The 16,641-nt window shown below is 35.8% G+C and overlaps 1 protein-coding gene across 4 annotated transcripts in view; it reads left to right on the top strand.

Moving 5' to 3' along the window:
* Window positions 1-16,641, top strand: part of cgnl1.L (cingulin-like 1 L homeolog) — a 59,474-nt gene that overhangs the window by 33,635 nt on the left and 9,198 nt on the right. For all 4 annotated transcript variants that reach the window (XM_018250873.2, XM_018250874.2, XM_041585041.1 and 1 more), the window contains 6 exon segments: window positions 5,714-5,920; window positions 8,771-8,875; window positions 10,347-10,499; window positions 13,031-13,201; window positions 13,554-13,715; window positions 14,669-14,758. In XM_018250873.2, coding sequence (XP_018106362.1) covers window positions 5,714-5,920; window positions 8,771-8,875; window positions 10,347-10,499; window positions 13,031-13,201; window positions 13,554-13,715; window positions 14,669-14,758 — 888 coding nt within the window.

Raw genomic sequence — 16,641 nt, 5'->3', positions numbered from 1 at the left:
AAAATAGTCTTTAGTGTATTTTACTCTGGCATTTGTTAGAAGCCACAATGCTGGTCCGGACAGAGAGCATAGTGTGAATCTCTGCTGGGGGAAGAAATGACCCCTTGTGATTTAGACAGTACAGAATTAAACTTTTAGGAGCTTTTTGGGAAAACTGATTCTGCTACAGAGTTTTCGCCAGTTTATACTGGTTTGAGTCTGGAAACACTTTCTTGCAGTTATTTGGTGAAGCTATTTGGATTTGTACCTGTGGATGGAAAAAAAATAGAAAAAGATTAACAAGACCAAATGTTGAGGGAGTTTACTCTGTCACCGAGATATGGCCGGTTAATAATTATACAGCCTCTACACTCATAAAGCACCAAAATATTTATGTAAATTCCCATTTATATATTAACTTCTTTTATCCCGTAATCGTCTGAAATACTGTTATTCTATAAAAAGTCCCTACTGTATTAAATTATTTAAATACCGTTTTAATTGAGGTACTGTAACAATGACCCAATCACTCACAAAGACAAGCCTTGGGGAAAAATGTTTAACCAAACTGAAACTTTATCAGAACTGATCAAATCAAACTGTAATCAACGGGATAACTAAAAATATCAGCAAAAGATGTGGCTTACAGGGGTTCTTCATCTGTAAATTAACTTATAGTATGATGTAAAAGTGATAATCTGAAACAATTTGCAATTGGTTTTAATTTTTTTTATTATTTGTATTTTTTGAGTTATTTAGCTTTTTATTCAGCAGCTCTCCAATTTCAGAAATCTGGTGGCTAATGTCCAAATTACCCTAAGAACCATGCATTGATTTGAACAAGAGACTGGAATGTGAATAGAAGAGGGCCTGAATAGAACCGTGAATAATAAAAAGTAGAAAGAGAGAGAAAAAGAAGGTTTGATTCTAAGCAATTATATATATATATATATATATATATATATATATATATATATATATATATATATATATATATATATATATATATATATATATATATATATATATATATATATATATATATATATATATATATATAGCAATTATAGTGATTCTATAAAATACTAAACGTTAAAGGGATACTGTCATGGGAAAAAAAAATTTTTTCAAAATGAATCAGTTAATAGTGCTGCTCCAGCAGAATTCTGCACTGAAATCCATTTCTCAAAAGAGCAAACAGATTTTTTTATATTCAATTTTGAAATCTGACATGGGGCTAGACATTTTGTCAATTTCCCAGCTGCCCCATGTCATGTGACTTGTGCTCTGATAAACTTCAATCACTCTTTACTGCTGTACTGCAAGTTGGAGTGATTATCACCCCCTCCCTTTTCCCCCCAGCAGCCAAACAAAAGAACAATGGGAAGGTAACCAGATAACAGCTCCCTAACACAAGATAACAGCTGCCTGGTAGATCTAAGAACAACACTCAATCGTAAAAACCCATGTCCCACTGAGACTCCTTCAGTTACATTGAGAAGGAGAAACAGCAGCCTGCCAAAAAGCATTACTCTCCTGAAGTGCAGGCACAAGTCACATGACATGGGGCAGCTGGGAAATTGACAAAATGTCTAGCCCCGTGTCAGATTTCAAAATTGAATATAAAAAAATCTGTTTGCTCTTTTGAGAAATGGATTTCAGTGAAGAATTCTGCTGGAGCAGCACTATTAACTGATTCATTTTGAAAAAAAATTTTTTTCCCATGACAGTATCCCTTTAATTTAAAGGTGAACTACCCCCTTAAACCTGAATTGAATCTAGATTTCCATATTAAAAATGCAATGTATCATCCCAGTGTTTTTTATTAGTACCTGACTAAAACATGATGGTGTTGAATGAATTGTAAGGATTTAGGTGAACCCGAGTTTTACCAGAAAAGAAAAATATAGCAGGAGTTTATTTCCCTTTGAGGAGTTTTGTGTATTTTGTGCAATTCGATACAATTGCATGTGATAATATGGTATGATATCAAGTTTACTGAACATACACAGTATTAAGTGCAAACAAAAGCATCCAGCAGTGTGCTTACTAGTTATTTGCAGTATTTTATTGAAACTCAGATAAAAAGTACAATCAGTAATCTCCATTTTACAAAGTCAAATTTCAAACAATAATATGTTGGTGCTATTTATTTATCTTGCATCATTAAATGAAAACTCCCACAATGGTAGCTTGTTCCTCATTTATGGTATAAAGTTACACATGGTCTTCAATTCAGAGCAAATTGATGAATTATTGCCTTTATACATTCTTTAGCAAATTGAGAACAATGGTGATTGTATTGATTCTGTATTGTGAGCTAATCATTTCAGTACTGGATTTTTGTTCGCTCCCTCTTCTGAGTATGTGGGACCAGCTTTAGAGAAAGTATATTTAAAAAAAATGGCTGGTCAACCAAAAAGCGCATAAAAATAAACAAGAAGCCTAAAAAAAACCACATCCTTGTACTGACTTGTCAATCAATGCTTTGTAGATTTTAAAAACAAAAACTTTTGTTTGTTTTTTACATTATGGAAGTTATTTATCAATGGCCTAGTTGTGTTTTCCAAGGAATTTTAAGGTTATTTTTTGGTCAAAAATAGATTTTTCGGGTTAATAAAAGAAAAACCTTGAATTTATATAAATGTATTATACCCACGACCCTGTAAATTGATTGAACCAGAAAATACACCAACTAAAACCTGTCAAAGTCATGTAAAATTCAATGGCAGAGGTCCCTTGAACGTTTGAAGGTAGTTTTTTTGGTGGGTCTAGCACGAAAACTTGATCAATTCGTGTTTTTGGGTTGTTAACCCCAAACTCGCTGATTTGAGTTTTTTTCCATTCGAGGTTTTTCTTAAATTAGAAACCATTCGATTTGTGAATTCATTCGAGGTTTAAAAAAGTTAACACAACTCCTTAGTGTTTTCCCACTTTACATTAAAGGGGAACGCCACAAAAACAAACTTAAGCTTTTTGAAAAGTTAACATAATTTCAAGCAACCTTGCAATATACATCAATTAAAAAATATTCAGACTAGCCCCCTGCTCTCCTGCTGATCTCTCTGACTACTTTGTTGAGCTGGCTGACTGTTACTTTGTATCAACAGCCCTCTGTCCTTTGCCTGCATCCTCCAAACCCCACAATTCCCTGCACATGTGATTTCAATAAGGAACAGAACATCACAGTTTAATGAATTTTGGGTTATGTAGTTCCTGCATGTTTGTCTGTAAGCTGCGGAGAAGTTGTTACAATTTGTAACATCAGTGTTTAGTCCCTCCTTCCCTGCCAGGATTTCAAATGATGCAGAAAGAGAAGAACTGTTAAACAGCTGGATTTCAGCATAGAAAATGGCATTTATTCTTACTTTTTGAAGAAATAGATAACTGTGATGGGTATATTAGGGATTTCTGTGATATGTGGGCCTCTTTATCAAATTTTGGTTTGGAAGCTGGAGTTCCCCTTTAATGTAAAATAAGTGTCCATGTTGCTGTTAAAGATAAAAAGTATGCCTAAACAGACCTGAAGGATTAGCGATGCTTACATTTCTTGCATAGCTGGTATTCTCAAAGTACATTGAAAATTTGACCACACGTATTTGCTTATTTAGTAATAAACATTCCACTAAATGTTTGTCTTTAACAAGCCCATACATTGTTGGTCCGATTTATGACCCTAGACTTGCCAGTGGTTAAAGTTAATAAGCCTAATCATTTTTCAAAATCTGAGAAGCAAATGTATAATTATTTATAATGTTTTTCTTTTCTTTTTTTGCGATTCGTAAAAAATCTCGGGGGGGGGGGGAAACGCATATGGAAGTTTTGTTGATTTTATTTTTTCTGCTATTGAGGATTTAAAAAAAAAGTAAATAAAAAAAATTAGCTTAATCTTGTATGTGTGTATCTAAGAGTCCTCAGTGTGTTCCAGAAACTTTCTCTGCCTGCTGTTTGTGATTGTAGATCACCCTGGTTGTTTAGGCAACATTAAAACACATGAAAGCCAGAGACAACTACTGGGGTCAGGGAGCAGGTCATTTAGGGGCTGTGAAATATGTCCAGCGGAAAACAGTGGTGGATAGAATGCAAAATGTTGCTACATCAATTCTGCTACTGAATGGGACCCCTAGCCCTGTTTGGGGCACATACACTTAGGGATGACAGACAGATTTTGGAGCCAATATTATAAAGTGTTTATTCAATTTTAACAGGAAGAATGCATTTCCAACACAAGCCCTAGTTATGTTCATATATACTATGTTATAATCCGCAGCCTGTGCCCTCCTTTCTCCAAACAGCACATTCACAAGACAAGTCTGTGCCTAGAAGTGGGGGTTGTAGAAGTGGGAGTACCCACCCTCCCTATGAACTCTGTCTCTGAATCTAGCCACAAATGTTGTCCCTTAAATTGAGTACAGTACAATAGTACAGTCTAAAACTAGTACTGTCCAAATGGTATCCTATGGTGGGCCTAATTTCCATTATGTTTAATGTTTGGAGAGATTATTATGATGTAGTTCAAATATGTTGAGGGGTCCCTAGGCACATTGGGAGTGGGGCAGTTATTATAGACAATTTGTTGATGTAATTCTATTTATACTCTGGTGTAAGACTTTTACATATCCAACAGAGGCCAATTTAAAACCTGCATGTAAATGTTTTGCACTGAGAAGTTGTTAAATAAATCTGCAGACAAGGTGTTTATGTCCTTGAACTGCACTTGTGTACAGATTAGTTTAGAAGTTAGATTGGCAGCTGCTATTTGCTTAAAATGGGGGGGGGGCAATTTAACAAGTGTATTTGATATAGGCCCCAAAGGAAATAAGGTAGGTCAGGTGCAAAAAGTAGAGTAGACAGTGGGTATTTACACATTGTGTTGCCAAAATGAATCTGAGCGTTTGGATCACTCCACAGACCAATGGGAGTTCTGTTATTCGCTCTGTTTATTTGCATTCATCTGTCTTCTCAAACACTAGGAGGTTTTGGGGGTTGGTGAGCTCATGTTCTTAATGCAGTCAAGAAGTAATGGCAGCTTGCTTTTAGCAAGTCTGAATTAGGAATACTTTTACCACTATCTGTATGTCATAAACTATTAATGTGAAGGCCCTAGCTGGAGCCATGCTGCATTGTTTCACTGTGATTCAGGGCATTCCCACACTATTCCCTAATGCTGACAAATAAGATGGCAATAAAGCTGCTCTCTTGTAGCTCCTAACAGCCTTGACTTGGCCTTCTTCCTGTTCTTTGTCTAATGGCCGTCCTACACACATTCAAAGCAGGTCAAGCATTAAAGGAGCATGTTTCATTGTCTCCCTGTTTGCTTAACCTACTCTTTTACTTACAGCTGAATCAAATCCATCAAGCAGCAACGTTTCTTTTTGTTTTGCTGCATTTGGTGGGATTAGGCATCACAGATGACCTTGTTATTCTACTTTGAACTTGACAAAATTGTAAATATTGGTCACTAAATAAAGTGGCAGGAAGGAAAGCTGGAAAAGCCCTCCAGTAAAAAAGATTATTACTGGCAAGACTGGAGTTGCTCACAGATAAGTGACTTGAAATTCCTGCAACTAAATATGTATATGTATAGACCTCTTAATTGACTTTAATATAATATGCTAAATAGGCATCTTTTAGCAGGAGTACAGTATCCCTCTTGTTTGCATTAAGTACTAGTTTTGCTTGAAAAGAATCTTCTCTTCTTAATATTCAGCTTCATCTCTTTCTCTCAAAACAGAATTCCAGTGATATAGCTAATCAGAAGAATGAGGCCAGTCAACTAAAAGCTGTGTTTGAGAACAAAGTGAAAGTGCTGCTGCAAGAGAATGAGGAGCTGAAAAGGAAAATCGAGAACCTTGAGGACAAAATTGCTGGACTTCGGCAGGAAATAAATGACTTCAGTGAAGAGAATGAGAGACTCAAAGACAAACTTTCAAGGTCTGAGGTGAGGAAACGCTGCATGTAAAGGTGTAGTTAAATTAGCATAACTATAAGTTACTGGGTCCCACAACAAATTCATTTTAGGCCTTCACTAATATTTGTTTATAAAACATTGTTCATAAACATATACTGAAACTGCTTATAACTTATACTGTGTAGGGTCGAGGTTTGCGCGAACACTAAAATATGCTAAAGCTGCACCGCTGATTTTTGTGGATCCACCTGTCCACTGTGTTCGGATTTGAATATTATGGGGTAGAGTGCGCTAGTAATTACAGATAAAATATTTCCAGGGACCTGTGTGGGGAGACAATATATAGAGTAGTACGCCCAAAAAGAAAAACCTTTACAGACTTTCTATGGAACTACTCACATATTTGAAGTACAAATGCGTGTATATCGTCTTCGATGTAGTCCTGAGCAGTTGGGGAGAAGCCCTTCCCGGGTATATCAATTTATATCCACAAATAATCCGAAGGGAGTCGTTAGCGACACTGAGATTTATTAGTATCCCGCGATTCCCAGGCTGCTGAGCTCCCGTGAGCGTTATCTCTATATCTCTATATTCGGCCGGAGCTCCGATACGAAGCGCGCTCGGGGCTGACTGTGCTGCTTATAACTTAGTGCCCTGTTGGCCCCCATATACCAGATTTGCTCAAACCTGTAAAAAAAAGATTTCCATCGCTTTCTAATAAAGTGGCTTTAATATAGTTTAATCATATAATGTACTTTCATCATGGATAAAGTTGGTGGTTATATTAAGGCTACTTACAGCTGAGCATCTATCATAGAATTGTGTCCCCTACCTGAGGTGTATATATATATATATATATATATATATATATATATATATATATATATATATATATATATATATATATATATATATATATATATAATAAGGTAATATATAATAAAATATAAACACATGCATATTGGTGCCCTCCCAATTATCACACAAATGAAATTACTTGGTGCAAGTGAATAAGCACTAGTAACCAACACTGCTTTCAACAGGTCAAGTTCATATATTATTTACATATATATATGTGTGTGTGTGTGTGTGTGTGTGTGTGTATATATATATATATATATATATATATATATATATATATATATATATATATATATATATATATATATATAAAGTACCCCCCCTTGTAAATTATAAGGATATTATAAGTTACAGAGGAGTTTCATGACCATATATATAGTTTTATAACTGGTGACATCAGTACGCACCATTTATAAGGATATAATTTACAAGATATTTGTGGCTTTTGTATATGTGTGTGTGTATATGTATATATATATATATATATATATATATATATATATATAATATCAAAACAGGGGGGTTGTGGGAGCACTCTAAAGGCTTTAAAGTATATATAAGTATAATAAATGCTATTGCATATGTACCCAAAACAGGGGTTATTTTGTTACAAAGTTATGATCATAAAATTGATAAGCCACCATACCACGTCAAGGTAAACCCCGAATGGCGGTCCCTAACTTGTTTTATATTTTATGTGCATTTTAGCATTACCTATAATCAATGTCCGTTGAACGCTGTTTTTTCACTAAGGGCTAAATCCTCCCCAGCCAGCAATCAGGCTTTTAAAGGAGAGATATTCCCAAAACAAACGCCCAATTTTAAAAGCATAGGATCACCACTAGTTTAAAGGGGGGCTTTTAAAATTGGGCGTTTGTTTTGGGAATATCTCTCCTTTAAAAGCCTGATTGCTGGCTGGGGAGGATTTAGCCCTTAGTGAAAAAACAGCGTTCAACGGACATTGATTACAGGTAATGCTAAAATGCACATAAAATATAAAACAAGTTAGGGACCGCCATTCGGGGTTTACCTTGACGTGGTATGGTGGCTTATCAATTTTATGATCATAACTTTGTAACAAAATAACCCCTGTTTTGGGTACATATGCAATAGCATTTATTATACTTATATATACTTTAAAGCCTTTAGAGTGCTCCCACAACCCCCCTGTTTTGATATATATATATATATATATATATATATATATATATATATATATATATATATATATATATATATATATATATATATATATATATATATTTGACATTTTGTGCATACTGCTACTAAAAAATGCCTTACCCTTTAAACAAAACAGGGATTGTTTGTCCATATATTGCAATATATTTAAGCTGGCCAACTACGTCAAAGTCATCCCATATCTGGCCAGTCCTATGCTCAATTTTATCTGATTCATTAAGAATTCTATTATTCTTTATATATATATATAAAAAAAAAACATATATATATATATATATATATATATATATATATACACACTTAAATGCTTTGAAAAAAAACAAAAGTGAGATGAATGGACAAAACCAGCACTCCCTATATAAAAAATATTTAACACATGGTACAAAAATGTTTGACGTTTCTGTCCTTCCTAGGATCAAAATGTTGGAAATTTTTGTACTGTACAAAATGCAATTCCCTTTTCTCTTTTCAGGCTGTTAATGCTTTGGTTAGGTGGGGTATATATGAGATAGAAGTAATGCATCTTAAAAGACTGCTGTATGGAGCTTTTGGGATCAAAGTGCATTTGTCAAAAGAGCCAATCCACTCCTTGCTAAGAAAATGTTCCGAAAGTGTGTATTGCTGGGTGGGGCACTAATGTACTAATTGTTTACTACCTTTTTTGAGTGTTGGTACATCCAGTTACTATTTGTGATTGACGGTGTTTAAGGATCTGACACACTGTGTGCACTGAGACATTGCCTTCAGTGGAAATAAATATTTGACATTTGTAGTAAAAAAGCTGTAAGTGGTCATTATGATGTACAAATATTGTTACAGAAGGAAAAGCAGCATTTGACAATTACCTTGCAAAATGCAAAGGACCAAGAGAAGGAAACTCTGCAGTTTGCAAGAAAGCTGGAAAATCAACTTGAAGACACCAAGGTAGTTTTTTCCCTGGATTTTTTCTATTATCTAAACAAAGTAAATACTTTTAGTATGTTACAGAGTTACTTGACATGGTAAACTTATGAGTGTTGAGAAAAACCCTTCTGTAAAGCTAATAAGACTGTTAACTAAACCTACCTGCATCAAATGTAAATGTTATGCTGTTACATGATCTGCTTGTTTTTTTGTTTGAGTATTTTTTTGTAGACACCTATAGCTTTAATTGTAGTTTTCTCCATTCTCATTCAGTTTGGTAAGGCCTGAGTTTTGACTATGTATATCATAAGGCCTATGCGAAAAGAGGTTGAAATTGTAGTCAAGCTAGCCTAGATTTTAGACTTCAAAGTATGTCTGTGAAGAATGGTCTGTTCCCAGGTAAGTGGTATTGTGACTCCCACTCATGCTCAAGTGATAAATATTTAGGGAAGGAATCTAAACAGAGAATGTAGGCTGAGATCTGTAGTATTAGTTGGAATTGTAGCAAGGGCTAGCTCATACGCCATTACTCTGTAATAAAAGCATAAGTTAAAGGGGGGAAGGAACTAATCAAATTCCTTCTTTTGTAGCTAACGTTGGCTAACGTCACCCCAAGTTTTTAGAGATCTAATATTTAAAAATAATTATCTGCAGTCTAAGTAAACAGAAAAGTGTGAGACCGCGTTAAATGAAAAGGGGTTCACAGCCAAATAATCAGCAGAGACAGCAAATTAACCTTAAGATTTGACCGTGCTGATAATAGCCTTGGCGGAACTGGGTCTGCAGAGAAATGCAGGATCTTTTATCTGGGATGTTTTCCAGAAGGGGTGTATCATTGTATAAAAGCTACTAAAAAAACAAAACAAAAATCAGAAGGGGTGTATCATTGTATAAAAGCTACTAAAAAAACAAAACAAAAAGTAGAAGGGGTGTATCATTGTATAAAAGCAACAAAAAAAAACAAAAAGCAGAAGGGGTGTATCATTGTATAAAAGCTACTAAAAAAACAAAACAAAAAGCATTTAAAAAAATAAAAAAAATAAATGGGTACTTAATATGATAATTAAACTTCATAAATCCATATTGGGGCAACAATCTTATTGGGTTTATTTAATGTTTAAATGTTCTAAGTAAACAATGTGTGGTGATCCAAATATTTTATTTAAAAAAAAAAAAACCCCAGGTCCCCAAGCATTCTAGATAATATATCCACATACATACACACGTATCTGTCTATATAAAACACTGTATTTTTAGATAAATTATTGCTGGATAATGGGTCCCATGCCAATCATATCATATTCTAGGGGATAACTCTACAGCTTATAGAAGATGTATTACAGATGCTGCTGACAAGGCTCACTGCACAGATTTCACTAACTTTAAAATTAATGTTTTATAAATGTTTTATCGTACTGAATACAGAATGCATGTTCGGGTGCAGTTTTGGCAATTTGGATTTTGTAATTGACTGAGCGTTTGTGTATTACAGAGAAGCCTCAGCCGAGTGTCTCATGAGCACCAGCAATTAACAGAGAGATTAAAGGAAGAAGCTAACCAGAAAGAACAGTTAAGGAATCTGAAGAATGAAATGGAAAATGAGCGATGGCAGTTGGACAAGACAATTGAAAAATTACAAAAAGAGGCAGGTTTGAAAAACTTTAGAGAAAAACTAATTTCGCTTTTTTTTTTAGCTTTCGTATTGTACCTTTTGTTAGTTTTTATTGTGCTCTACATCATCCCAGTCTTAGCCCTATAGGTATACTGACAATTTTTGGTGCATGATACACTGGAAGTCACAATTAGCTGCTGAGAACTTCAACATGAATTAGGAAACCATGTGCCTATAATGTACATTGCTTTTTAATAGTAATGCAGACACATAGACCCTATGTAGTTGAGATGAGCATGCAGAAAGTATGGAAAGCGCCTTGCCAGTTGTTTTTGTCATTCTTTTCAAAAACTATTCCTGTTGCAGATTTCAAATCAAGTTATTCCAAAGATGTAGCAATAATAAATTCTGGAATTTCCTGCAATTATTCCTATTCTAGTTTTGAACAGACCAGTAGTGAATAAGCTTTAATAGTTCCCTTCTTTATTTGGCAATGTCCATGTGAGTTTGGAAACGAAACTGCAGTTGCCTAAATCATAACATGAATTGGCTATCGCTGGATGCTGTATGTCAGGGTCCCCCAGCTGGCCATTTTCAAGAAACATGAAAGATATGGGATTAACTAAAATGTAAATAACAGAAGAATGCAGAAACAAGTTGTAAATGTCATTACATTCAGAGGTGCACTTTATCAGTGTTCCTATTCAGTGCTGTTTGTAGTTCCCAATCCATCATTTCACTGGTTAGTCTTTTACAAAGAGAAAAAATAAAATACTGTACCATTATAGTAGACACTAAGAGGAGAAAGAGGGGTTTATCATCACAAACGAGGAAAAAAAATTTGCAGATTTGTTTCACACATCAAGAAACCAACCTCTATCTCAAAACAATGCTTGTAAATATAGTTTTATTTGCCTTTTACTACCACTCAAATTATTTGTAAATATGCTGTTTCAGTTATTTATTGTTGTCTTTGACTTGTATTAGAAGTTCTGTGTACCCAAGGAGAGGTCTTTAACATGTTAGTAGTACTAATCAGCACCAAATGTTTCAGAGAACACTCTGCTTTTGTGTGTAATAAAGCACTCGAGCAAATGATTGTGTAGTAACAGAAGGTACACAACTTGTTCCACAAACAGCAAATGGAGTAAGGCTGAGTTTGTTAATCATTAGGTTGGACCTCAGCATGGTAAAACCTTCTTGTTTGCGAGTGCATTATTCAGTTATTTGCATTGCAGGATTCATTTCTATTTATAGTATAAAGAAAATGTATTCAAGGTTATTAGTGGCTTGAATTAATTAAATTGCAAGTGTCAGCACATTTACCCCACCAGTAGCTGCAATGCGATAATGTCATCTCTACAAGGTCGTTTTGAATATTATGGCCAGTGATTAATTAAAATCATTTTGCTGTATGTGTTAAAAAGTAGGTATTTTCATAGTCCATAGACATTTACATATATTTTTAGGCACTGCGTAACATTTTTTTTTTTTTACTTTGTTATTTAGAGTACCTTGTATTATTTTTAACTGTATTCATACCTTATATTTATTAATAGATTCTGCATTCTGCCTCCAGGTGTAAACATCATAGAAATTCTTTATTGCAATCCTTAAAATATTGCATTGATGCAAAGGCTCCCCAATTTACTGAGTAGCTCAGTATCTGTATTCTTGTCATTACCTTTACAAAGAGTAAGAGGTTTTACACGCTTTACAACACAATCATTTTTCTAATAGTTGGAACAACCAGCACTTAATTCAGATTCATATACTAATAAGAAGTAACTGGTGTGTCTGTGTAATACAATTTAATTGTTGGTGCTACTGGTCCTTAAGGGTAAGGTCACACGGGGAGATTGGGGGAGATTTAGTCGCGTGGCAACTAATCGCCTCCTCTTCTGGGTGACTATCTCCCTGAATTGCTTTCCCCTGCCTTCCTGCCGGCTATAATGAAAAATCACCAGCGGGATGGCACTTGCCTCACGAGGAAACTTCGGGTGACTTCGGAAAACGTGGTGCCGCGAGTGCCATCCCGCTGGCGATTTTTTATTATAGCCGGCAGGAAGGCAGGGGAAAGCAATTCTGGGAGATTGTCGCCCAGAAGAAGAATCGATTAGACGTCAGGCGACTAAATCTTCCCGAATCTCCCCGTGTGTCCTTACCCTAAAGGGATTCTGTCATGATTTTTATGGTGTCGTTTTTATTTCTAAATTACACTGTTTACACTGCAAATAATTCACTCTACAATATAAAATTTAATTCCTGAACCAGCAAGTGTATTTTTTTTTTTAATATTGGTGTGTAGGCAGCCATCTCAGGTCATTTTGCCTGGTCATGTGCTTTTTTTTTTTTTTAATAATTATGTTACCATAATTATTTCTGGATAAGTGAGCCTCTTTGAAAACACGTCTCAGGCAAATGAGAAAAAAAAAATACTTTTTTTTTTTATGATATTTCTTATTAGCATCCATAATATTGAAATTTTCATGGGATTCTTACAGGCAATTCAATAGCAGCATTATGACATTTTGTAGATCTCATTCTCTTGTGTTTATTGTCAGATTTCAGTAAATGTTGAGTTTTCACGAATGTCCACGGTGGAACTTCAGAAGCAGTTTGATGAGTATAAAGACAAGCATCGCAGAGAAAGTGCTGAAATGCAGCGCCAGATAAAAGATAAAAATCTGGAAGTAGAGAGTGCTTGCCAGACTATCAAAAAACTGCAAGATGAGGTGAATATTAAAGGATAGTACAGTAAGCTTATTGTTCATTTATAATGTACAACATGACTTATCTTTCCTGGCTGTGAACTGCCTACTGGTTGGCTTCAGAAAAAAATATGTTGTTATAAAGCTCATCCCTATGCCCTGTATAATTTCCTTGATTTTATCAAGATTAATCGCATTCCCAGGATTATTTAAAATTGCTTAATTATCAGGAGAAATATTTGAAAGATTGCTTGTGAATTTTCCAATGCTTTTGAACTAAGTATTTTATAATAAATCAGCAAGAGAAGCCTGGCTACTTATTGCTTTTGTAATTGTCTGGTATTTTGGCTCATTTTTTTTCTACTTCTAATTTTAGGTTCGCCATTTGGAGGAGAATTTGCAAGATCACCAGAGAGCCCAGGATGAGGCTTTAACCAAGAATCATCTCCTTCAGCAGACCATTAAAGACCTTCAGTATGAGCTGGATGCTAAAACGCACGTGAAGGATGATCGGATCAGGCAGATCAAATCAATGGAGGTACAGTATTCATTTCATTCTGAGCAGAACATATGTATAAGCTAATGTAGTGCACCACTAATAGGGGGTTCAACTATCACAGAACAGTGAGTAAATTATACATATTCCACCAGAGACAAAACTAGGGGGTAGGCAGGATAGGTAGCAGCTTAGGGTGCAGGGGACCACCCCCCAAAAACAACACCCACAATTTGTTATAATAGACTCCACTTCCAACCACCCTGACTTCCTTTAAGCCACGGTGTAGAGAGGGGAGCGGGGGTTATTGGTACGGGGGTTGCTGATGTTGCTCCAGTGGTCGCATGGGTGGACAAGGGCTAAATGGGACCCGGGACAATAGGTATTTGCTTTGGGTGCATTTTATTGCATTTATAGGCAACAAGCAGACAACATAGGTTGAATTTTTGAATGAGCAACTTGATAGTAGTATGAATAGTAGTGGGGTAATTAGGATATTCTTGTTTTCCATGCTGTGATTAAAATATTAAGGGTGAACTGTACAACATTTGAAAAACATGGATATTCTTTGTGAGAGAATGCATTCCACGTATGTGACATATGTTTGTAGAATAATCAATCTGCTCTGACACACATACACAAGAACCTTATGTTAAGGGGAGTAAGGAATGTGATTTAATCTGATAGAATATATTCTGCTTTGAGAATGGTCCCATGCTTGGAATTTGCTAGATTGTTTGAGCAGTCTTTTACCACAGTACTTTCTCTAAGTTCTATAATTGCAGGTCAAATTTTCTTTGTTCCCTCTTTTTGTGCCATTTAGATTTTTTTAAGCCCGGGTGATGAATTGGTATTCGTTGAGTTGCTTTAATGGTAAAACAGACTGGCATATCAATCATCATGGTAGCAACAAAGTTTTGCTAATGATCCCATTCATTCAGCTTGGGATCAGTATGCTAATGTTTTAAAAACAAAGCAGTTTTTGTTACTTTTAGGACAAGATATCGCAGTTAGAAATGGAACTCGATGAAGAGAAGAACAATTCAGACCTTCTGTTAGAGAGAGTAACCAGATGCAGAGAGCAGGTATGTATGCTTCTTTACCACCCCTGAAAATGTTTGTTGCCTTTTTACTGGTGTAATAACAATTTTGAGACTAAAATGGGATATCTGCATGTCGGTGAAGGAGGGAGCTCCTTCTGGTCACATGAATTGTACATAATAAGCAATTGGCCATATCTGTTGTTTCCCAGCCATAGTGCGGCATCTCTGTGCCCACACCTCCAATGGGGGACACAGTTTCGCTATGATAGGTGCCCTTTTAGCTTTGCTTCCAAGCAACACATAGTACAGTGAGCAGGTGTCTTTGGCACTTAAAGGATGGCCTAACAAGTTCAAAAGATGGGGAGCTGCTGTGAATAGCTATGGAGGCATGGATAATTACCATTAGAGAGCTGCTGAATCCCAATGCATTTGCTATATAGAATATATTGATTCTAGCCATCTTGGTTTTAGGATATTTAAAGATTCCCCTTTAATCCACATACCTACTTTGATCAGTGTTTGTATCATTTTAAGAAAACGAAAACTGCATGTTTTGCTGTAACTCTACAGAAAGCGGATTGTTCATAATGCTTCATTGGATGCAAGGTATCTAATATCCTATCCCTGGGTTTTACTGAGGGCCAACGCTGAAACACACGGCAAAGCTTTAGGGACACACCGGAAAGAAAAAGGACTTCATTTGTAATCTTTTGAAAGTAAGGGAGAAAAAAAACGTCTGAACTAGAACCTTGTGGCTGCGGATTTCTTCACAGAAACCGTGGGAGAGAGGTTTGTTTCTATAGCTACCATGTAAATATGGAAGGCTAAAGTTACAGAGGCTTTGCTAGGGTATTCTGCAACATTCCCAGAAGGTTTCCCGACACCTGTTCCTCTGGCCACCAGGTGGATGGAACCATTAAAAGAAAAGTTGCCAGTGAAGTGCCTGCATTTAGTGTTCTTTTTAATCAACGCTTCCTACGTTTTTTTTATTTTTGGAGCTGCCTGTCTGAAGCAATTGCATTTCTAACCTATTAGAGCAAGTGTCCCCCTCCCTCTCCGCCAGCCCTGAGACTGAACACAGTATTAACGAGGACTGTGAGATGCTTTCAAAACAGTAACCGGTTTAAAAAGACATGGAGGGATGGAGCCAAGCTTTCTGCTATCAATAATTGACAAGAAATGAAATTGTGTAGTTTCATTAACGGGCAAATGATAACCAGCTGTGTTTAATACCGCGTGCCGTACAAACACAAGTTCTGCTTATTAAATCCATGTTGGTTCTCGAAGGGCTTTTATGGCTCATTGAGAATACTTTGTTTTCAGTATTCACCAAACCCAGCTGTGATAACTTCTGCCGAAAGCGCACTATTTGTTGTTCCTCTGTGGGTGAAAATAATGAATAAAAAAATAAACAGCTTGTTTGCCAGAGGAACCTGCACGATATTTGGAATTGCTGGCCCCCGTGAGTACAGGAATCATTGCTCGCTCTTCTTCAGAAATGACATTTGCACTTCTATAAAACGAAATTACTTGTGGCGGAATGATTCCTGGGATATTGAAATTGCGTGTTTACAAAAAGAACTCTTGCAATGGAATACTTTAGTTTGTCTTTTAAATACAAACTATAATGTTTTATGGGGTTTTTTTTAACCAAAGCTGTGTATCTTCTGTCTTTTGTGGTTGCTTTCTTCTGAGAGACATGCTGACCTTCCTAATCACTACCTCTAAATGGACAAATCGGTCTGTCAGTGTATATCTATCTTCGCAATATAAGGAAGGCTCTTTAGGGGTAATGTCACACATGGCAGTTTGCAGGTGACAATCAGACAGCTGTGGCATCATTTCCATTGTGTTAGATTTCATGAGAAAGGCCACTGCAGCAAAACACAAAAAAATGGGAATTGGAATCCAGGATGCTTGGAAAC

This window comes from Xenopus laevis, chromosome 3L, assembly GCF_017654675.1.
Source record: "Xenopus laevis strain J_2021 chromosome 3L, Xenopus_laevis_v10.1, whole genome shotgun sequence".
Lineage (NCBI taxonomy): Eukaryota > Metazoa > Chordata > Amphibia > Anura > Pipidae > Xenopus > Xenopus laevis.
This window is presented reverse-complemented; position numbering and strand designations above follow the sequence as displayed.